Source organism: Lynx rufus, unplaced genomic scaffold (genome assembly GCF_022079265.1).
Source record: "Lynx rufus isolate CCGP_SWC_20201006 ecotype Redwood Valley unplaced genomic scaffold, mLynRuf1.p SCAF_1, whole genome shotgun sequence".
Taxonomy (NCBI): domain Eukaryota; kingdom Metazoa; phylum Chordata; class Mammalia; order Carnivora; family Felidae; genus Lynx; species Lynx rufus.
Window position 1 is genome coordinate 1,412,680 of NW_025814823.1, and position 23,375 is coordinate 1,436,054.

Sequence of the window (23,375 nt, forward strand, 5' to 3'; positions counted from 1 at the left end):
TAGTAATTTTTGATCTGTAAGTATGTGAGCTAACAGTGACTCCGACTAAATAAAGCCTCAGAAGGATTCTCCACACTATGGTACCACACGGGGGGCGGGGGCAGCCACACTCTCCTCCAATTCCCAAATGTTCTCCAAAATGACCATCTGTGTCTTATCAGTTACTCTTCACTAGTTGAACAAATGGGAAGAGGGAAAGAGTTTTAGTATCTTCTCTCCCTAAATCCTTCTCTCTGCCCCATCTGGATTTTCTGAGGTAGATTCTCTAAGTTTGAGTCTTTACCCAGAAGCCAAATGCAGAGAAAACAAATGGTCCTAAGTAGTCATGCAGCCGCACTCAGCACTGAGCCAAAGGTTCACACGAGGGCATTTTGCGGCTCAGAGCGCTTAATTTTGTGGTTAAGCTCCACTCCACCCGGGTCCTTAGTGACATCTGTGGTCTTGATGCTAATATTCTCAATAATAATTACAACTGATGATCACAGTGGCAGAAAGAGGTGCTTGAGTTGGTCATACTGAGCTGACAATCAGTTCCTTGGGAACAGGTGGCAAGTTGCACGCCCGTTTGAAGAGTGAAAGCCTGCCCCACTCCGGCGTGCCTGTGCCTCAGCGAACATTCGTCAGTACAGACATCAGCACTTCCCCATTCTGTGGCGAAATTCTCAAGTCACACGGACAAAGAAAAGCCCCGAGTGGTTGAAAGATTCCAAAAACTCATACAGAGCAACGAACACTAGACCCCTGTTAGTTTATTTTTTTTTAAATTTTTTTTCAACGTTTATTTATTTTTTTCTGGAACAGAGAGAGACAGAGCATGAACGGGGGAGGGGCAGAGAGAGAGGGAGACACAGAATCGGAAACAGGCTCCAGGCTCTGAGCCGTCAGCACAGAGCCCGACGCGGGGCTCGAACTCACGGACCGCGAGATCGTGACCTGGCTGAAGTCGGATGCTTAACCGAATGCGCCACCCAGGCGCCCCAGACCCCTGTTAGTTTAAAATCTGGTTTGCGGGCACCTGGGGGGCTCAACCTGTTGAGCGTCTGGTTCTTGATTTCGGCTCAGGTCATGATCTCAGGATCATGGGACCGAGCCCCGTGTCCAGCTCTGAGCTGAGTGTGGAGCCTGCTTGGGATTCTCTCTCTCCCCTTCTCTCCCCCCCCCCCCCCCCCGCTTGCTCTTGTCCTCTCTCTCTCTCTAAAATTAAACCACAGGAGCACCTGGGGGGCTCAGTCAGTTAAGCGTCTGACTTCGGCTCAGGTCATGATCTCACGGTTCATGGGTTTGAGCCCCGCGTCGGGCTCTGTGTCTACAGCTCGGAGCCTGGAGCCTGCTGCGGATTCTGTGTCTCCCTCTCTCTCTCTGCCCCTCCCCTGCTCACACTCTGTCTCTGTCTCTCTCTCTCTCCCAAAAAAATAAACATTAAAAAAAATTAAAAAAAAAAAAAACGCAAGATACCATGATACAAACTGTAAGTACAAGTAAAGTTTTGGGGATGCATCAGGCAGGATCCCACCAGAGAGAGAACTCATAGGTTACATACACGTAAAGACATTTATTTTGAGGAACAGGCCTGTGTGATTGAGGGCGCTGATACGTCTGAAATCTGCAGCAGGAGCTAAGGGTGGGAACCTCAGTTCTGCTCTTAAGGCCTTTCAATTGATTGGATGAAGCCTTCCCAGGGGATTGAGAAAAATCTCCTGTACTTAAAGCCAACGGATTATAGAAGTTAAACTAATCACATTTACAAAATATCTTTATAGCAACATCGAGCCTATGTTTGACTGAATATGTGGGCACTCTGGCCCAGCCAACATGGCCCTCACCAGTGGACAGAAGTTCAAGGCACGGTCCTCACCTTCAGATGGCTTGGATCTAGCCTTTGTTTGTGAGGCGGGGAAAGGAGAGAAGACACATCGAATGGCCCTCAGTAGGCAAAAGGGTGATCTGGTTTTCTGGACAAGGAAGAAGAAGGGGTCTGGCAGTACTGAGGCATGAATCTCCTGGGACGACTTCCCCTACTGATTAGCAGCTACACACAGTTATTTTTCCTTCTCGCTGATCGTCCCATTGTCATATTAAATTTTGATTGGATTCACGTATTTTTGGCACGCCCTCACTTTCATTTACTTTTCTCATTTTTCTTCATGCCATCTTTCCTTGCCATCTTCCACTTCTTTTTTTTACTAATCTCCAGCTTCTGCTTTTCTTCTGTTTTGTGTTGCTCTACTTTTCACCATACCCAGACCTGAATTTTCAGGTTTTTCTTGTGCAAACACTGCTTTAACTTGGCTGCCGCCACCATCACCACCAGGAACACAGACACACTACGGAGGAACCCGAGCTAGGCCATGCACAAGTCCTTCTGCCCCTCCCAATCAGAGCTGTTGAGGCCTCGATCCACTGTCTCAACTGAAAACCAAGAGCCAGAAAAAAGGTTTATCTTAGGAAAATGTCATAGTGAAAAGCAACAAAAAAGGGCACGAAGGGGCCAGTGGGCTTCTTTTATTTTACCATGACTCTGGTCAGAGAGGCCAAGGAGCAGGGGTTACAGAAAGAGAGCCCACCTCAATCTCTAATTAGAGCAAGGACGGAACAGAGGTAAACCTCAGTGAGCTCCCCGCCTGCAAAGACGTTTCGGGGATGGGCTACACGAGGATAGTCACCGACGTGGAAATAACTCAAGTAGGAGCGAGGGGTTCTGGACTCTCTTTTTTTCGAAACCTCCAACTCAAGTCCTGGTGACTGCTAGAGAAAGCAATACAGATTTTGAAGTGTAAACTAAGAAGTATCATGCTGGTTCACAGTTTTTCTCATGAGAAATGAACTAGAACCATGAGTTAGTTCCCTCCGTTCACAGACACGTATATACTTTGGTTTTCTATACTCTTTGACAGGCATTACTTCTCCTTCATGCGACACGAACCCGGCTCTAACCATCCCCACCCGAGCAACCTTCCAGAGAGAAGGCGAGGCAAATGCAAGATTGTAAGTGCTGAGAAACAAAAGCCTGCTAAGTGTGGCCCCACTGCTACTCAAAGGCTCGTAGCCAGCTTTGTGAGCTACTCGGCCTCTTGCCACAACCTACAATTTTTCTTGGAAGCGAGGCATAAACATTCCCGCAGAATGACTCGGGCAGATTTTGCTAACTCGCGGTAGAGCCGACCGAACACCACATCTGGCTGATGCAATAGGACGCTGATTCATAAAACTCCCAGTGTCCAGAGCCTGCTGAGAGGGTGCTCAGGGGAAAGGAGACGAGGGGGACAAGGCGGACCATACCGGGTAGGTGGTGACAGGTTACCACTTCACAGACCAGGTAAGTTTGTGAGGTCGAGCCCCGCGTCGGGCTCTGTGCCGACGGCTCGGAGCCTGGAGCCTGCTTCGGATTCTGTGTCTCCCTCCCTCTGCCCTTCCCCCACTCGTAGTCTATCTCTCTCCGTCTCTGAAAAATGAATGAACGTTAAAAAAAATTTTTAATGAAATGTCAGGAAGCCATTAAAAATGGAAACTCAAGGGGCGCCTGGGTGGCGCAGTCGGTTAAGCGTCCGACTTCAGCCAGGTCACGATCTCGCGGTCCGTGAGTTCGAGCCCCGCGTCGGGCTCTGGGCTGATGGCTCGGAGCCTGGAGCCTGCTTCCGATTCTGTGTCTCCCTCTCTCTCTGCCCCTCCCCCGTTCATGCTCTGCCTCTCTCTGTCCCAAAAATAAATAAAAACGTTGAAAAAAAAAATTTAAAAAAAAATAAATAAATAAAAAAAAAAAATGGAAACTCAAGAAGTACTCTTAATAGAAACTAGACGGGAACACAGAAAAATAAAAGCAGTTGACTGCTTTAGGGTAGGGGAAACGTAAGTGGTATTTTTTCCCTTTGAATATTCTTCAAATTCAAGTGTTTAAATGGAACCAAACAAAAAACAGGAAAGAGAAAGACAGGAAAGACTTTGTCCTAATACAAGGGATGCTGAAGAACTCTTTAGGCCCCAGGGAGCAGTAATTCCCTGGTGTGTCTTTTCCTACTGTGCTGTGCTTATAACAATGCTTTCAGGAAGAAAAACAGTAGTATTTTTTTAATGTTTGTTTATTTATTTATTTATTTATTTATTTATTTATTTATTTTAATTGTTATTTATCTTTGAGACAGAGACAGAGCAAGAGCAGGAGAGGGGCAGAGAGAGAGAAGGAGACACAGAATCCGAAGCAGGCGCCAGGCTCCGAGCTGTCGGCACAGAGCCCGACCTGGGGTCAAACTCACAAACTGCAAGGTCATGACCTGAGCCAAAGTCGGACACTTAAGCGACTGAGCCACCCAGGCGCCCCGTCAATAGTATTAAAGATTCTGAAAGAAAAGGAAGAGACTTGACCTGAGAACAAACACAGCAGAAGGAATCCCCCCTTCTGTGCAAACGTTAAGTGTGCAAGGGCAGTGGTCCTCAGGGGAAAAAGTGTTCACAAAGAGGTTTGTGAACACAGAGGAGTGTACGTGCCCCGTCCAGGACCAGAAGCACAGCCCAGGCCCGTCTCTGCCTGCCCCTCCTTTGCAATTCCAGCAGTTTCCTGCTCCCACGTCCCCGGTCACAGGCTGGCCTCCTGCCCAGCGTCTGCCTGCCCCTCACGAGGGAGGCCGGGTGACAAGGCTGCACGATTTGTCGCCTGCATCCTCCCTTCTCCGCCTTTTCTCTTGGGGTCCCCCTCCCCCCTTCTCTCCTCCATCCTCCCCTCTGTCCCACTGCCTGTTAACTTTCCAGCTCACACTGGTGGAGCTGAGATCCAGCATGTGTCCTGACTGACCACCTGATGGCGACGACAAGTAGGGTAAGAGCATTTTCGTTGAGTTTTTTTTAAGGGTTGTTAAAGTACTAGCATCGAAGCTTTTACTTTAAACACTATTAAAGTAATCCAGGCATGCCAAGCAGGTTGTTAAAAAATGGAGTATGTGGTTGATGTTTTCATTGTGTTTGTCTGTTAACAGGTCTGGAGGTGTCTCTAAAGTAAATGAGTGGGAGCTCTCCTTTCATTAGGGCTCTGCTGCTTGCCAATGTGGCTGCTCAAAGCAACCTCCCATAAAACAGTAAATAAATCCTATCATAAAAACCGTCGACTTCTTACAGACCATCGCGACTAGAAGGAATTCTAATTAACTGATGAGTCCCAGCCAGCAAATAAAGCTTTCAGAGGGAAGAAGACTCCAGTTTCCTCAGTGGCTTCCGTCTTCCCTGGACTGCTCTGGAGAGAAGGCATCCCAACCTACGAAGCTTCTTCAGTGTGTCCACGGCTGACTCCGAGACGCTCATGATGTCAGACAGAAGCTCGGGAGAGTGGAGACGGCCGGAGCTCCACGCGCAGGGGGGCCCACGGCCCCCCACTCCCACATGCTCCGAGATGTCGCCCTGCATTGGGCTCTGCACTGGGGCCTGCTTGAGGTTCTCTCCTTCTCCCTCTGCCCCTCCCCCGCTTGCACACACACCCGCGTTCTCTCTCTCTCTCTCTCTCTCTCTCTCTCTTAAGTAAACAAACAAACACTTGCTGAGTCATGGGTGTGGCTTCTGGTACAGTCCTGGGGCATAGCCTTAGTGTCCTTTGAGGGCTGCAATATGGATGGAAAGCACTGCCTTCTCCTGGGATCTCTGAACAAGCCACTGCTAGGAAGCTCTCTGAATTTCAGCCAAGGTGAAAGCAGGTCTCAACCAATCTGGAAAATGGTCCTGGTAAAGGAGGTGATGCACATGCTCCAAAGGCCCTGCACTCCCAATACATGCCAGCAAGTCCCATTGAGAAAGGGAACGGAGCCCAAGAAAACGACAGTTGTGACAGATCCGTGACCGCCTTTGGGAAAACTTTACGGGGTACAAGAGCTAAGAGAAAGCCAAGAGAGCTGTTCAATGTCTTTGGGTGACGAGCTTGCTGCCACAGAGAGGCTCTGGAAGGCAAAAGGTAGGCCAGGAGGCCACAGGGACAGTGGACCCAGGGCGTGCGAATGAGGTGGAAAGGTGAGCGTGCTTCAGGTGCCGGAGGGGTGGGAGACCGTTCCTTCAGCCTCATCAATACCGAGGTCTGGGCTCTATTCGCAAGAGGTCGAACAAAAATGCAGAAATGGCAGAAAAATGTCTTAAGAAAAAGTTCTGCTGGGCGAATTTTGCCCTGGTGAGAAAGTGAAAAGAAACGCACAGAACAGGCCACACTGCGGAAGGGAAGCTGGAGGACCCCGTGCACGCTGTGCCTGAAGCCGAGTGGATGAGCACAAAAGAAGGAAGGACAGTGCGAGGCAGGCGAGGGCATGGCAAGACCCAGGGCAGGACGGGAAATGAGAGGGAACCTTCCTGTGTGAGGCCAGGAGACCAGCCCAAGGCTGGTCGCTGAAGGGAGGCCCAGGCCAGGAATGAACTAGGCAGAGAGAGGTGGTGTCACTTCTGGAAGGACACGAGGCCCAGGGCAGGAGGCAGAAGTTCCCGGACCCCACACTCGGCCAATAGGACTGCTGCAGGCCGGTTCCTTTCAACCACAAGGAGGTTCAGTCAGACTCTTTATCCATTATCATTTTAATTAAAAAAAAAAAAAAACTAAAATTTTCAGTTTGAATTTTAAAACACATACAATGTAGAAAGCCCTACGGTTGAGGGTGTGGCACAGAGGGCAGACCCTGGGTCTTTCTGGGCTCCTTTAGTTTCCCTTTGCATGACCGCCTTCTACGTGACTCTTCTTGCCAGGTACAGAGGCAGATGTCGTCAATGTCTGAACCGTAATATTTTGCTCAATCAAGCCTCAGCTTTTTCCTGCTGGACACATTCCAGGTGAGCTGTAGCCTGGAGCAGTCCACAGCATTTCCAACACCTTCCCTCCAAAGAAAAATCGCTCACACAACCCCACCTTCCAACTGCCTGGAAGCCACTGCTTTGAACATGCTTTCTCTTGTCCAGCCTCTCAAGCCACAAGACTACGGCTGCCTTTCCTGGTCCCAGAGCCTGCGGAACAAGTGACAGCCTGATTCTGCTCTATTTTCTTCTTTTCGGCCTTGCTTCCCTGTCTTGTACTGCTTTTCTTCCAGAGAGAAGGCTGAGGGATTGGCAGGGAATGAACATACTTGGTCACGGGGGGACATTTATGGAAAAGAGCCATCAGTGAAACTACGGGTGTCCCCAGGCTGCCAAGAAACTATAGGCCACGGATATATGGCTTCCCACGCAGAATGCTGGACGTGTGGGAAGTAAAGTTCCTGAGAAGTAATGTGAACTTGGAGACTGGAACCTACACTGATATTGGTCTATAAAAGGAGAGCAGAAATCCGATGACTGGCCACTTCCCCATGATCACAGCACATGTGAGACACGTACGAGGTAGTTATAGTAGAACACTTACGATCTGGGGCCATCTTTCCCCATCAGTTCCCCTGTGTGTCTCTCATTCCGTAGAAAAAGCTTGCTGGGGGCGCCTGGGTGGCGCAGTCGGTTAAGCGTCCGACTTCCGCCAGGTCACGATCTCGCGGTCCGGGAGTTCGAGCCCCGCGTCAGGCTCTGGGCTGATGGCTCGGAGCCTGGAGCCTGTTTCCGATTCTGTGTCTCCCTCTCTCTCTGCCCCTCCCCCGTTCATGCTCTGTCTCTCTCTGTCCCAAAAATAAATAAACGTTGAAAAAAAAAAATTAAAAAAAAAGAAAGAAAAAGCTTGCTGTACGTTCTCAACGCAGCAGTTCACGACAAGGCAGGCTGCTCGTTCAGCTGGCCGCCAACACAAGACCAGCTGCTCCATTCAGTGTCACCCCTGGAGAGACGTGCCTCTGTTCCCACAGGCCCATGACCGGTAAGAGGAAAACCTGGCCACAGTTTGCATCCCTGCTCCGGAAATCAAAAGGCTACAGGCCGGTGCGGATGCTACGTGTGTGGCCAGCACAAGGATGACGCCGTCTGGACATCCATGCCTGAGCCACAGGGAAGGCCAGCTTCGATCTGGAATGACCACTTCCAACTCCCAGGCAGTCACGGCCCAGCATTCTTTTCCTCCGATGTGTGTGTGTTTTCATTAAAAGTGAATTAAATCCTTTTCTTTTCTTTTTTTTAATTTTTTTTTTCAACGTTTATTTATTTTTTGGGGGACAGAGAGAGACAGAGCATGAACGGGGGAGGGGCAGAGAGAGAGGGAGACACAGAATCGGAAACAGGCTCCAGGCTCCGAGCCGTCAGCCCAGAGCCCGACGCGGGGCTCGAACTCACGGACCGCGAGATCGTGACCTGGCTGAAGTCGGACGCTTAACCGACTGCGCCACCCAGGCGCCCCTTAAATCCTTTCCTTAAGTTGACTTTCACATAACTTCTGGGATAACCAGAGGGATTCACTGTCACAAAACTAGGACTGGAAATCGTAACTTATAAAGTGACCAGGTGACAGTCTCTCCACTAAGCAGAAGCTGCATGTTTATCTACCGTGAGCCTGAGTCAGATATAGAGCATCAGACACAGAAAAACATGGAAGGAGAAAAGACAAATAAGAAGGACAGCAGAATACACTATTTCTCCCTCAAATCAAGACTGCATCAACTGAAAGTTAAGTTAGTATTTAATGTTCTGTTAAGGAAGAAAAATGCTGCCCATAAAACTAAGATGTTAAAATGTAAACATCTTAAGATAAGAAGTTCATCTTAAAACAGATGAAATACAACCCATCAAGACTGTGAGGCCAGGGTCTCCCTGGGAGGGAGCGGCGGCTTCTCCGACTCCGGGCAGCATGCGAAGGTCTGCAGAGCTTATTAGAATACAGAGTCTGGTTCTGCAGGTCCGGAGTGGGATCTCAGACGGTGCATTCCTAACAGGCTCCCGGGTGAGGCCCTGCTGCCTTCCGGGAGCCCCACTTGTGTAGCCAGGATGTGAGTTTTTCAGCTCAGAGCTAACACACTGGCGGCAGCTGTGGCGTACAAAAAAATTACACCGGATTCAGGGAATCAGAAGACTCTGTCATCGTTACTGTCACAACAACCCATAGCACTTACTAAACCATTACCATATGCCAGGCATGTCCTAAGCCCTTTACATACATAACCCCATCCAATCCTCATCACATCCCGATGAGAAACAGATTCACTTACAGGTGCAGACACTGAAGCACAGAAGTGACACAGCTTTGAATCCCCACCAGACTGCGGAACGTGGATCAAATCGCCTAACCTCTTGAGCCAGTGTCTTAATCTGTAAGGGCAAAAATAACAATGCACCTCTCATGGTTTTAAGGTGGGACGACCTGAAAATACCTGTAAACCGTGAAAAATATCAAGGAAAGTGCTTTGTAAACTTTTAAATACCATACAAACTGAAGTCACTGATGAGTAAATGATCCTCAGGGGTTTGCTGGACTGACTCCTAATTCCTGTGTTAAAATCTCCATAATTAAATTCCACAGAAAACCCTCAATGCATTTATCACAAGAAGTTTCCTCTGTTAATTTTACTACATGAGATCTGAGATATACTTTATTAACTGAACAGTTCTTCATAACAGGAATTAGATTCAGATCCCATAAACTATACCTACCTGGCAAGAAAACAAGAACTGAATTTTTGCAGCCCAGTGCATGAGGAACAGAAATTCAGCCTCACGATTACATTGCTCAGAAGGGTGAATAAAACCCAAGATAAGCAATTTCCAAAGCTCATTACCAACACATTCCAACAGGCTGAGAATCTGCTGATGGCTTCGTGATTCACTCCAGCTCACCTCCACCTACCCTACCTGGATGGGGCAAGAATTTATGGGCAGTACAAGCTCAGCTATTGTCTGGGAGAGGGTTTATCATCACAACACAACTTCCTTTATTGTGATCATTAGCTTAAGAGTACTGACTTGAAATCACATTCCTGGCCAACAGGATCTTGTCCCCCAGTGACCTAATCTTGGGCTACTAGACTATAGCCGGATTTGTCCTTCTGGCATTTCCAAGCCTACGAGGGCTGCTCCCCCCCAATTCTGAGCCAAACTGGAAGGGGAAGAATGGGGTGGGCGTCTGTGAGACAATACAACAGAACCCAGCAACCTTGTTCCCTTATATACCTCGCTCCCGTCTTGTTCCCAGACAGCCCTTGTCCTTGCCGAGCATACATGGCTGTGTGGGGACAGACAAAATCACAGGCGATGACAGGACAGTATGTCATGATCTAGGCTGCCGTGAAGACAAGGTGTGTCTTATTCCCAGCACTTTCTCTTTCTGACCTGGAAATGGTGCCTGCAGCTCCTCTCCCCCTTCTCGAATGGACAGGCCTCCACAGGAGCCTCCCTTACCTTTTCCCACCCCACCTTTCTTAGAATTTCTCCTCCACGCTTGGCTGCAAGTAGTAAAATATGCCCTCCAGTTGGTGAATGAAACTGAAAACGGGAACACTATAAAGAAAATCGATGAAACAAAAAGTGGCTTCTTCAAAATAATCAGTAAAATTAACAAAGCTCTAGCAAGACTGACAAGGATACAAAGAGAGTGGACACAAATGCCCCACATCAGGAACAAAACCAGGGATATCACTACAGACCCTGCCAACAACTTTATGCTCATGAACTCAACAACTCAGAAGAAACGGAACAATTTCTTAAAAACCACAAACCACCAAACTCAACCAAGGTGAAACAGACAGCCTGAATGGTTCTTATAACCATCAAAGAATCTGAACTTGTAATTAAAAACCTCCTGGAAGGATGCCTCGGTGGCTCAGTCAGCTGAGCGCCCGCCTCTTAATTTTGTCTCTGGTCACCATCCCAGGGTCGTGGGATCGAGCCCTGCATCGGGTTCCAAGCTCAGTGTGAAGCCTGCTTGAGATTCTCTCTCTCCCCCCACTCTCACAAGTAAAATAAATAAATAAATAAATAAATAAATAAATAAATAAATAAATACCTCCTGGAAAAGAGGTTTTTCTCCAGGCCCAGGTGGTTTCACTGGAGAATTCTACCAAACATTTAAAGAAGAATTAACAAAAATGTTATAATCTCTTCCAGAAAATAGACGGAGAGAAAACTTCCCATTTTATGCATTATTACCTTGATATCTAATACAGTGTTACCTTGATATCAAAATCAAATATAGTAAAAGAGAGAGAAAAAGGAAAACTACAAACTAATGTTTCCTCTGAACTTAGATGCAACAAAACATAAGCGAACTGACCCCAGCAACGTCTAGAAGGAATTACACATCTAGTGGTATTTATTCCAGGTCTGCAAGGCTGGCCCAACATGGGAAAATCGACCGATGTGACCTACCAGGTCGACAAAATTGGCAAGTGGCGGAACAGCACCCTTCTGCTCCCCTGACATCCACATTAAGGCACCGCCATGGCTAAGTGGAAATGCGAGCCATCCTTCTGGCCAGGTGCCCTGCCTGTCCCACTCTAGCTCACACCCCATCTTGTGGGTAGGACCCCTGGAAATTCACGCTTGCATCTGACTTGTGCAGAGCTGCTGACACACAGCAAGTATCAGTATTCCTCGACCCGCCCGCTGACGCAGCACCCCAGAAGCCAGGACGGCAGCATCCGGGCCCACGTCTACGCAAGGCGTCCTGGTGCTCTGCGGCCAAGTCACCTTACAGCCCTCGGACCTAAACAGCCAGCCCCAGCTCTGCCAAATTTCAACTCGCTCTGCGAATGCAGAAGGCACGAGACTGAAGCAGCCATAGTGTCCTTGAGGAAGTAAGGCGGCCCTGCTCGTCTGCGCGCACTGTGTTCGCTGCCAGAAGGCTGGGGCCCCGGCCCACGTGTGAAACCCACTCCCGGGAGAGAACGTCTTTGAAAGAAAAACTCTGCAGGGCCTCTGGATCTTTCGAACTTAAAATGTATACAAATCTCCAGTTTTCACTGTAACATTTGCCCAATTGATCTGCTTCTTATACCAAAGTTGCCCTTAAATGTTTTGAAGTACACCTGGAACACCCTAAAATCTAAATTCAAGTTCAACTGGCTCTGACGTGGTGAGTCAGAGGGGCGTCATTTGGCCCCAGCCCTGACGGGGCCCAGCACTCGCGTGCAGATTTGCACAGGTGAAGGTGGGGCTCGGGAGGGGTCTGCTCGCCTTGTCTGCCCCTCGGGATCTTAGGTGGAAACAGACCACGGGCGGCACAGGTTTTCTTTCAAGAAATGCACGTGATCAAGTCAAGACTACTCAGGCCACCCCACCTAATGGGCACAAATGTTGATCCACTGATCCCAGGAGGAGGCAGGAGACACGTGCCTTTTGTGTGTCTGCTGGGGTGCACCGCTGAGAACCCAGCGGAAGATCCCGTGGCTGCTTACGTGGCCGCGGGGGGAGTTCTCTCTCACGGCATGGCTCTGACTCTGCCAAGCCCAGCGCCTAAGGAAAGCAGGGCTCCTGCGGGGTGTTCAGAGCCCACGCCCGTGGCTCCTCTGCCCTCAGAAGTAACTGCTTCAGGAGTGGACGCACGGCCGGTGTGCTACTGGCACTCCCACGTGTGGGAGGCCGGCAAAGTAGCGGTCTCTGGGCGGCAACGGTTAAGGGCAGGTACGACACGGGCGACCCCGCCCCCTCGGATGTTCCCTCTGCGAGCCCCTGTCCCACACCTGGACCACTTCACCCGTCACCACAGAGCTCAGGGATGCCCGTCACCCTATCCACAACCTGGGGAGAGGGACCTACAGTTTCTAGACCCGTCTTAATTCTGTCTGCAAATCACCTTTATTTTCTAAAACGGACTGATCTCCTAGACATTCACCAAGGAAAACTCTTGAGGTTCTATTCACACTCTGTCATTTCTGTAGCCTCTTCGCCATTTGTCACAAACTCTATCCTGCTGGATTGTAGCACCTGGTGCCTCATGGAGACTCCAGGCACGTGGGTGCCACTGCAGCCAACAACAGACACGCGCGGGACTCTCCGGCATGAGACCCAAGAGTGAGAACGTTCCTGCAAGTCGGTAACATGATCACGCCCAGTCTGCCATCAGCCGCCAGAGACGGGACAATCTAAAGGAGGCGGTAGAGGAGCCACATTCAGCAACTCCTCCAGCCCTCCCTCCACGTCTGGCCAGTAAAGGGGAGAACTGGAATCCTCCACGGCTCCTCCGAGGGGAGCGCTGCCACCCTCCACCGACCTGCCAAACTTGGGAGCTTCCCAACTACCCCCGGTTCTGCTCTGGGGTCAACACACAGAGGATCCTCTGTGTGTGACTCCCACCTAATTCCTCTGCCCCAGAACCTCCAGGTTTTCCCTTGAGCTGGCTCACATCCTTCTGACTGGAGAGAGCAAGATTCAGCTCAGGGCTTTTCTTTACCCCTTTGGGCCTACGTTACTTTACAAAAAAGGCAAAAACTGCCTTAAAACCTCTCTGTGTTTCACTGTAACACTGAACTTTTCTGGGGGTCTATTGAAGTGTTCCAGACAAGTGGAAATGATGTAAAAACAGCTCCGAGGAAGTGCTTTCAGTTCAGTGTGGCCTTAAATATTCTACTACTGATACTCAAAGAACATTCTACAATCATTAGGAAGTTAAAACTACGAACTTAACAGTGAAAATCCCAACAAGGACACAGGATTGCAGCTACTGTGTGGCAACTGGACACGGCAGTCAGGGCAGATGATGAATCTAACGGGGACGGGGCAGAATGCCGTAACCAGGAAGCAGGAGGGTCACATACATCACGCGCTGGGCAGCTAAAATACAATGCCCACGGGCCGGCCCCCTTCTTCCCGTGTCAGGCTGGGATTGGCAGGCTCCCATAGGAGCTCTGGGCCTATTCCAGGAACAGACGACTCAGCCCAAGCTTCGTTCCCCTTGCCTTGCGTACCCGGATAGACCCTCGCTCGCTCCACCATGTTTCTGCAACACGAATATGGACGGTGTTGTTCACCCATGTAGAAGCTGAGGAAGCATCAACAAGCAACTGGATGGAAAACAGACAGTCTGAGCCCAAGACCCCTGGACTCTTCACTGCAAGTCCTGGGGCTGCTCCAAGGTCTATCCTGCCTGGAACCAGGTCCTTCGTACAAATGTAGAAGCGAGGTGTAGAGCTTTGTACGAATGTATGCAGCGAGGTGATTTCTAAAGTCACACGTAAAATCTTTTGGGGCATCTGGGTGGCTTAGTCGGTTAAGCGTCGGACTTTGACTCAGGCCATAATCTCGCAGTCTGTGAGTTCAAGCCCTGCATCAGGCTCTGTGCCGACAGCTCGGAGCCTGGAGCCTGCTTTGGATTCTGTGTCTCCCTCTCTCTCTGCCCCAACCCTGCTCACGCTCTGTCTCTCTCTCAAAAATAAATAAACATTAAAAAAATTAAGAATAAATAAATAAAGTCACATGTAAAATCTTTTAATGAAAGGACAGGGTTAAGTGTGTGTGCATAACTTCCTATTTATATTTAAGATAAGCATAGCGCCAGCAAGTTTAAGGATTACCCATTGTTTCTTCCTCAAGCTCTTGAAATAAACTGGGTTCCTTTAGAGGATACAAGTTTACTCAAAATTTAGTTTTTCCCTCTTGAAAAATTGTAACACTGGGGGAAAACCTGACCCTGTGAGAAAATGCAGTATTGTCACACAGAGATAATTATGTGGTAATGCTACGAAAGGACAGGAAGCAGAGAAGTCCATCATCAGGTGTGAATATCAAATGACTTACTGTAACAGGAATCTCTGAAACATACAATGAACTGCCACATTACATTTTATTTTCCTTGCCTGTTGACTGAACCTGAGAGAAGAGCTTGCCCTCAGTCCCCAGAGCAGAACAGGCAGGACTGAGCGCTGACTTTCCCACCCCGCCATGCGGCCCCAGGACATACGGCTACCCTTCCCCTCCAACAGCCAGAGGCTGGAAGCAGCCCACGCACCTCCACCAGCCGCCAGGCCTCGCTGATGACGGCATACTGGAGGCGATTCAGGACAAAGCCATCCATCTCCTTCAGGACTCTGACTGGGGACTGTCCGATCTTCCGCATCAGGGCGTGGGTTCTGTCCACCGTCGCAGGGGCCGTCTCTGGGTGTGGGACCAGCTCAACCAATGGCACGTAATACGGTGGATTTACCTTCCGAGAGAGACGGGGGGGAGAAGAGTCAGAAGACAGCCCTGGAGCCGGGGTGCTGTTCTCGCACACCGCTTGCCTATCCTGAATGGTCAGCTGGTACAGATCTGTCCGGGGAAGGGCCACTTTAGACTCAGCATCTGATGACAAGAAACTTGAAATACAAAGTAGTCCGCAAGGGAGGGAAAGAAAAAACCTGAGCACAAAAATCGGTGTGTTTTATTCATTGAAAACTCATAACTAGCACATGAGGTCGAAATTTGGAGGTGCAGATGACCATCCTATGCTTTCAGGGCTAATCTCCAGACCCCTGGCCTCCCCCAGGATTTCTCAGCTACCCACTGTCTAGACTTCACGGGCTTTCGCCCAGCCCCAGCCCTCCTCCAGACCCACCTTCCAAAACCCTCACTGCGGGGTGTTGCTATTCTACTGTGTCAGGGTTAAAAATTGAGAGCACCTTCCCAAAACTTGGTATTTCCTTAACGTATCCGTGTTGAGCCCCAAACGTGTCCCGCCAATCAAATCTCACCTACACAGAGGTCACGCAGCATCAGAACACTACCGCAGCCTTGACGTTGTGACACGGCCTAAGGTGGGAAGGGTTGGTCCACGATGAGCGGGCCCAGGTGGAAATGCCTGCCTAGCCCAGCATCTACACTTTGTGCTCTGGGTTTCTTGGTTTATTTTTTTTATTTTTGTCTTTTGTTTCTTTCTTCGTTTATTTTGAGAAACTGTTCTTTTTTTTTTTTTTTAAGATTTTTTTTTTCAACGTTTATTTATTTTTGGGACAGAGAGAGACAGAGCATGAACGGGGGAGGGGCAGAGAGAGAGGGAGACACAGAATCGGAAACAGGCTCCAGGCTCCGAGCCATCAGCCCAGAGCCCGACGCAGGGCTCGAACTCACGCACCGCGAGATCATGACCTGGCTGAAGTCGGACGCTTAACCGACTGCGCCACCCAGGGGCCCCGAGAAACTGTTCTTGAAGAGTCCCAAAGAGGATTATCCTCAGTCCAAAGAAAAGGCTGCTTCGTAGAACCAGATTAACCTCACCATTAAAAATCAAATGCACTGCAGTAAACTGTATGCCAAATACTTTTAAGTAATTTTTCCTCAATAATATATAGAGGAAAATTGATAGAATCTTACAGTCACTAAATTACTACAAGAAGCATCTTTTTTTTTTTTCTTTTTTAAAGTGGGCTCCATACCCAAGATCAAGACCTGAGCTGAGATCAAGAGTCACATGCTTAACTGACTGAGCCACCACGAAGTCCAAGAAGCATCCATTTTAAAATGACTTCTACAGGGGCGCCTGGGTGGCTCAGTCGGTTAAGCATCCCAACTTTGGCTCGGGTCACGATCTCACGGTTCATGAGTTCAAGCCCCGTGTCGGGCTCTGCGCTGACAGCTCAGAGCCTGGAGCCTGCTTCTGACTCTGTGTCTCCCTCTCTCTCTGCCCCTCCCCTGCTCACACTCTGTTTCTGTGTGTGTTTGTGTGTCTCAAATAAACCTTTTTTAAAAATTTAAAAATACATACATACATACATACAATGACTTCTACAGAAAAGGGAAAGAAAACCTTCCTTCTCCTAGGACACTGGTTAGGAGGGGCCTCTGGTCCACAAACAGCTTAGCTTCGGAGGTTCCCTGTGCTCTCGGCCTGCCCTGGTCACGCTCAGCCCTCTTAGAAAGCAAAAGAGGACGGCATCTGTTTTCACATAAATAAATTGTAAATCAGTGCCTCAACTGAATCACTTGTCTCCTGCCTATGATCATCGAGCTCATAAAAATGTCTAACCTCTGGCCTTTTCGAAGATCAGAATTATAAGAACTGGAAACCTGTCTACTTAGATGGATTTTATCTTCCTGTAAGACAAAGACTACGTCTTTGGGGCTTGGGGTCTCTCAATGCCGCAAGCCTCACGGGCGGCACAATCCCAGACCGAGACACCGGCTACAGAGGATCCGCACGCACAACGTGCTCCCCGGCCCGCATCCTCCCTAAGTGGCGGTTCTCCCGGCTGCCACCGCTGGCCTCCCTCTGTGCCCACTCCCAGGCTCTGGGCAGAGCTGGGTGGCTCCCAGGGTGTCTCCCCCACCCCAAACCCCGAGATCTCACTTGGAGCTCGCCCCCCATTCCAGGCTGTATCTGTAACTGTGCACCGGACACACTCCTAACGAGCATACACTCGACCTGTCACGACTCAAACTCCCGTTCCTCCCGCCCCCACACAGGGTCCTCTTCCTGGCGCCCCATCTTGGCGAGAACACCATCGCCCCAACACCCAACGCCCAAGTCAGCACCGTGAGAAGTATCCTCGGTGCCCGCCTCTCCCTGGCCTGCCCCACTTCCCATCGGTGATCCTGTCAGTTCTATTCACGTCTCTGGAAAAACCCACTCCCGCCACCGCACACGCACACTTGGCTTGGGCCGTCGCCTCCCGCTCAGATTCCGGCACTCTCCTCCCTGGCCTCTCTCTCCAGGCCCATCCTCTCGCCACCGCCAGGGTGAGCCTTTGGCAGGCAGGGGCCTGTCAGATCCAGAGGCAGAAGGGAGCACGAGGCTGCCGGGGCCGGAGAGCTGCTGCTCCCTGGGGGCGGAGTTGCAGCTTCCCAAGAAAGACTTCTGCCCATGGAGTTCTGTGCGAGGGCCGCACGGCCGTGTGAACGTGCTCACTGCCGCTGAACCGTACACAGTTTCAAGCCTTACACGTGTTTCATCACAATTAACGTTTCTTTAAAACTTAAAAACAGGATGCCGACCGCACCACCCCCAGCTCAAAGCCCTGCAGGACCCTGATTCCCCAGCACCCGCGGAAACCCAGCTGCAAGGTCCAGCTCTTCGTGCTTCCTGGAACTGGCCGCGCCGCGTTCACGCTTTGTGTCCACGCGCTCGAGCCCGGCAGCTGCTGGGAGAGGACCTCCCGGAGTCTGAAGGCCCGCGGGGGGTGGTTCTTGCCACGGCACCTCAGTCCTGTGACAGGGACACTGATGCCAACTGCAGGCTGGGAGAGGGACGGGACAATCAGGTGGAGAGATGAGAGGAGGGAGGAGGGAGGAGGGAGGAGGGAGGAGGGACGGGAGGGGCTACGGAAATAAGCAAAGAAGCGACTCTCTCGAAAGGAAAGGGACGGCTGTGTTCCCCGGAACGCCCGGGCCTTCCGGGATGGGGGTCTGTGAGTTAGACTGAGAATCACGCCTTGAAGAAATGGGAAAAACAAAACAAATGAGGGGAAAAGGAGGCAGTGTCTCTAAAGGTTACAGGAGCCGGTCCACGGGCTCTCCAGAGCGGGCAGCGCTGTGCCGGAGGGCCTGGCCGGTGAGGCTCTTTGAGAGCTCAGGTGGGGCCGGGCGGTACAAGGGGGGCATTCTCCATTCACCTCGTGAAAAGCCTGCCCAGAACCTGGACCAGAGCCTGGGAGGCATGTGATCGCGGAGATAGCACAGCGTGCCCAACACAGAGGCTTCGTTTATTTTCTCTGCAGCAGATGAAACAGAGTTAAACTCAGAGAAAAGGCAGCCGGCCCCTTCTCCCAGAAGACAGCCGCGGCGATCTGCAATTCATTGGCACAGCTCCGCGGAGGGGGCACTCCCGACCAGGCGAACTCCTCTTCTTTACGAGAGGAGTGGAAGTAAAAATGAAGGGGCGGCTTGCTTACAGCAGGCCGAGAGGCCTAATCCCCCACCATGTTGATAATTTTCAGAGTAAAGCCCTTTCATGAGTGACAGCCCATCCCACCCCACCTTCCTGAACCCTCCACAGACAGAGGGGGGAAGGCTGCCCCTCTGACGGGCAGCAGCTGACAATCTGAAACGGGCACCGCCTACACACGCACACACACACGCTCTCCAGAAACAGCAAGCTCCGGGACGGACGTTCAAATCACCACCAACACGAGGGCAAGTGGTTCCGGGGTCAGGCGGGAGAGTGAGTAACAAAGGTGGCAAGCGTAGGCAAGGTGCTCAGATGGGAACATTCTGGGCACCTTATGTGAGCAGTGCCCGGTTTAATTCCAGGCTGTGTTATAGCTCCGTGGCTGACAAGTAACCAACGTGGGAGATGAGTAGACGAGAGCTCAGGACCTGTCTCCACTCAACACTGGAATCCCTGAGCCATGTGCATCCTTCCCAGGCAGCCTCATCCACAGAGCATCCATAAGAGGGGCGCCAGGAGCATCCGATGGGCTAAAGCAGCCCCCACCAGCTCCATGGGACCACCACGTCCCCAACTGAAGTAAGGCTGTAAAGTGTGGCTGAAACCGTTTTGACTGATTGCTAACATAGATCCAGGCACCAAGAGAGATTGCGACCAAACTCAACTTTGAGATCATCATCAGCAAACGTCTCCCAGCCACCAGATGCCCATCCCTGAGCCCCTCTACACACCCACAGGGAGATGAGGCAGACCAGGAAACGCAACATAAGAAACATTGGAGAGGAAGAATGTCAGGGACACATTAACAGCCCTCTTCCTGAGCCCGTCGCCTCCTGGCTCCAGTCTATGAAGCCCACTTGAAAATCCCAAACTACCTGTGTGCTGAGAGAACACGCCCACCCCGTAGTGACCCCCGCTCACCCCCCAGTGCTCAGATGACCCAGAGCTCCTCCCCCCCCCACCCCCAGCGAGACAACATGTGTTTGCCCAAAAGACAACACGTGATGTCGAAACTCGCTGGCTGCCGGCTCTTCTGTGGAGGGCTGGAGGCGGCAATCTTTCGCAACTGCTGACTATCCACTCTCGCCACAGCCTTTCAGAGGCACGAAGAAGGGGCTTCCTTTTCCTTTGTCCTATTTCCTGTCTGGGCAAAGAACTGTGGGTGCCTGGGGCAGGATGTTGAGGCGGCGGCGTGCGAGCCGATGCTCCGGGCCGAAGGGAAACAAGCTCCTCAGAGACCATAAATGGTTCTGGAATATTTGGGACTGCCCGTCCAGCTTGGGTTGAATTGTTCAGCACGCCTTTTCCCCACCTGAGCTCAGTGGAATCATCTGGGCAGGAGATCGGTGGGCAATATCAGCGCAGGAGAAAGAAAGGATAAAATTCCAAAGACGGCCGGCTTGGGTGATTGCATTTGGGTAAATTAATGTTGGCTTAGGTATAAAATGATTTCCAAAAGTAAGAAGAGATTGATTTGTGAAACAAGGTCTGGACTTACTTTGGTTATGCTATTTGACCTTGATTAAAGAAGTAAAAGCGAGCAATCCTAAAATGGTATGAGAAATATCATTACTCAACAATGAGTGGCTGAACTACTAGTCAGAGGTACTTGTTAGGTGTGACAGGAAAGTGAAGGAGGTGTGGTCTCATCCATCAGGTAGTTCAAAATTAAGAGACATGGGTAAAAGTCTTGATAAAGGACTTACGAGGCATTTTCTAAACAATCTGACTTAGCTGTTTTCCTTTTTTTCCCACCTGACTTAGAAGTAAAATTACTGGTTAGAAGTTGGAAGTTTCCAGGCAAGATTAACAATCTAATCAACAAACAGTTTACAGTTTCTAAGAGTCCTTTTTACGGACATGTAAATGTCATAAAAGCAAAGACATGTCATGTTTCGTGGCACTTGGTAACTGGATGCTTCAACTAAGGTCCCTCTTGGTGCTAATTTCCCATATCTGAGTGGTAAACATGACTGGTTTTCTTCTATATTCTGTGGGTCTGAGTCTCCATATTTTACGACCACTCTCCACTTTCCCTTGTACTTCGGTAGGAGGATATCCGGACATCCAGAACCATACAGTCATGTGAATGGTGGTCCAAGCCGGCCCTCCTGTCAGCACGCAGAACCAGGAGGCATCTCTGACCGGCCCTTTTTCCTCACCTCCCTGAGCAAGCCCCTTAGCCTCCCCACCCCCACACTCTGAGCTACTCTTGCTCAGCAGGAGGACTCTCCCTGCTCTCAGTCTAGGACCCTCAGCCTCACCACGGCCCTGGTGGCTCATACTAGGAATCCTGCCCCAGTTCTGTGAAGTAGCTGTCCCCCTCTCTGAGCCATCTTCAACATAGAAGGAACCTTCTTCTGATCACCCTCCAAAGGCAGCACTTCCACCACATCGCAGGGCTGCCCTGTGTCTACACCAGTCCCATGTCTTCAGAGTAACGCTCATGATTTTGTATAACCCAACCATTCCCAAGCCTTCTGGCTCTTTCCTCCTGCTCCCCAAGTACGTGAGGTGCGTGTGTCTTTCCGGTCAGGCTGGCCTCCTCACAATTCTGCATGCCCCGTGCTTGCTCTTGGCCAAGGGTCTCTGTTTATCTTCTTTCCCACCCTCACACTCTCTCCTCCCTGGTCAGCCCAGATCCTGCCCAGCCTGGCCCTGGCTCCTCCAGGCAGCCCTTCCCCAGCCTTCACCTCTGATGGCCTGCTGGTGCTGAGGGTGTGGCCATCGTCATCTACTATCACATTCATTATGGCCGGAGCTAAGTTAGCTTTTCTGTCCTAACAAGCTGTCCCCAGTTTCCCAAGGTCACACTGAGCTCACAGCTGTTACTCAACCTTGGCTCTCCTGATTCTCCTTTCCTCACATTAATACATTAATCTCAAAAAGACTTACTGAGTGCTTGCACGCCAACTTGTACTCACTGTCCAACAGGCCTCATCATGCCCCCCCACTGTGTAAGTCCGCCCAGTTAATTACAACAGAGGGGTGCAAGGGAACAAAAAAAAGGGGTAGGAGGCTTAAAGTCAACCTACCGAACCAGAATCTCAGGAGCAGGACCAAGAATTTGCATTTTAGTAAAACTGGTCCTACTCCGAATTGTGTTGAGGAAACCACACAGCGCAGTAAAATGGCTACAAAATCCTACTAAAAATGTGTACACATTTTTAAAATGACTCCCCGACAGTAGGATTATTTGGTTAGTACTCTCTCTCTTCAGCTAGACAGTGAGTTACGTAGGTGAGGGAGACAGCGTGGATTCTATCCCATCGTGCGTCAGGTACACAGATACAATTCAAGACATTTTTGGATAAAATTCTCTTTAAAACTGCCGGGATTGCACAACTCTCTAAATACACTGAATCACATTAAATTATCCAGCTTTAATTGTGTGGCATGCGAATTACACCTCAATAAAGCAGCCACAAAATACTATCAGATTAGCCAAGGCGTACCGCCCCGGAAAACCGGAATGAGAGGCCACCGTGCTGGCGGGTAGAGGCACTCACAGGATGGGCCACGAGGCACTGCTGCACGTGTGCGAGGCCAGCAAACAACTGGGAAGGCAGGAGGCAAGAGGTGGAGCTGCTTAAGACAACTTGGTCATCGATGATTTGATCCAACTGAGCAAAAATCTTCTTCTTCAGCTCCAGGTTTTCTGGAACGCATTCCTGAAAAGAACATATTCAAATTACTATGGATGATACTGCACTCAGGCCTCAAGCAAAGCAGCTCGTGTCTGATTCATTCCTAAAAAAAAAAAAAAAAAATCAATGAACCAATTAGAAAACTACCAGCAATTTTTAAGAGCAAACCAAAAAGCCGCTGAAGAACATGGCAAGTCTCCGGAAACTCCGGAAACTGGGGGGCGTGTATGTGGGAGCTGAACTTTCTAGCTTTGCATAGGCCTGAAAACTCGCAAGATAAAAAAGTCTGCCGAGCACATGGGGGTTGACTCCACGACAGAACACAGAACAGCACCTCCAGAGAGACGCTACAAACATCCACAGCAGTCATCACCACTTATGTTCCCTATCTGTTCTGACCATCAGAGCAATTTATCTTCAAGGAAAAACCTTATCTTCGTGAAACGAACAAACACGTTACATCCATAATTCCCGAAGAGCTTCTTGAGAATTCATTTCTAATTGGAAATCCTTTTGAAAAGGACCTTTGTTTCTACAAATCTAAAATTACTTTAATGGGGTGTGGGAGGAGGACAGAGGAGCAAATTTGGATTAAGTACTGCAGATAACACCACTCTGAAATCCTAATCGTGCACAGAGCCGGCTGGAGTGAGAGGACATTCTCAAACAGCCAAGTGTGGGGCCACAGGTGAGGCCTGTTCCTGGGGACACGGCGGATACCGCCCTGCTGCGGATGGAAGCGGAAGGGGAGAGGACACTCGGGCTGCTCCAACCCCTTCCCTCCTGCCACCGACTCCTCTGGGAAATCACACAGCGGTCGCTCCCGCCCAAGACGGGTCCCAGCTTGCCCGGAGGCCATAGGCCCTGCAGGGGAGGCATCAAGAACTCCCAAGGTTCCCTGGAGAATTTATAGGACCATGGCCTCAGTGTGGTCCGGTAACCATCAGCATCAGAATAAACTGGGTGCTTGTTAAAAATGCAAATTCTCAGGCCCTCATGAGGGTAGGGTCCTGATATCTGCATTTTAATCAAACATTCTGATGATTTTTGTTCCTGCTGAAGTCTGAGACCCACTACTCGGG

General features: G+C 50.2%; 1 protein-coding gene across 3 annotated transcripts in view; it reads right to left on the bottom strand.

Moving 5' to 3' along the window:
- CRYL1 (crystallin lambda 1) overlaps window positions 1-23,375 on the bottom strand; it is a 130,725-nt gene that overhangs the window by 10,947 nt on the left and 96,403 nt on the right. For all 3 annotated transcript variants that reach the window (XM_047077490.1, XM_047077509.1, XM_047077499.1), the window contains 2 exons: window positions 22,156-22,317; window positions 14,798-14,992 (listed from right to left, as the gene is read on the bottom strand). In XM_047077490.1, coding sequence (XP_046933446.1) covers window positions 14,798-14,992; window positions 22,156-22,317 — 357 coding nt within the window. The remainder of the gene's footprint in view (window positions 1-14,797; window positions 14,993-22,155; window positions 22,318-23,375) is intronic.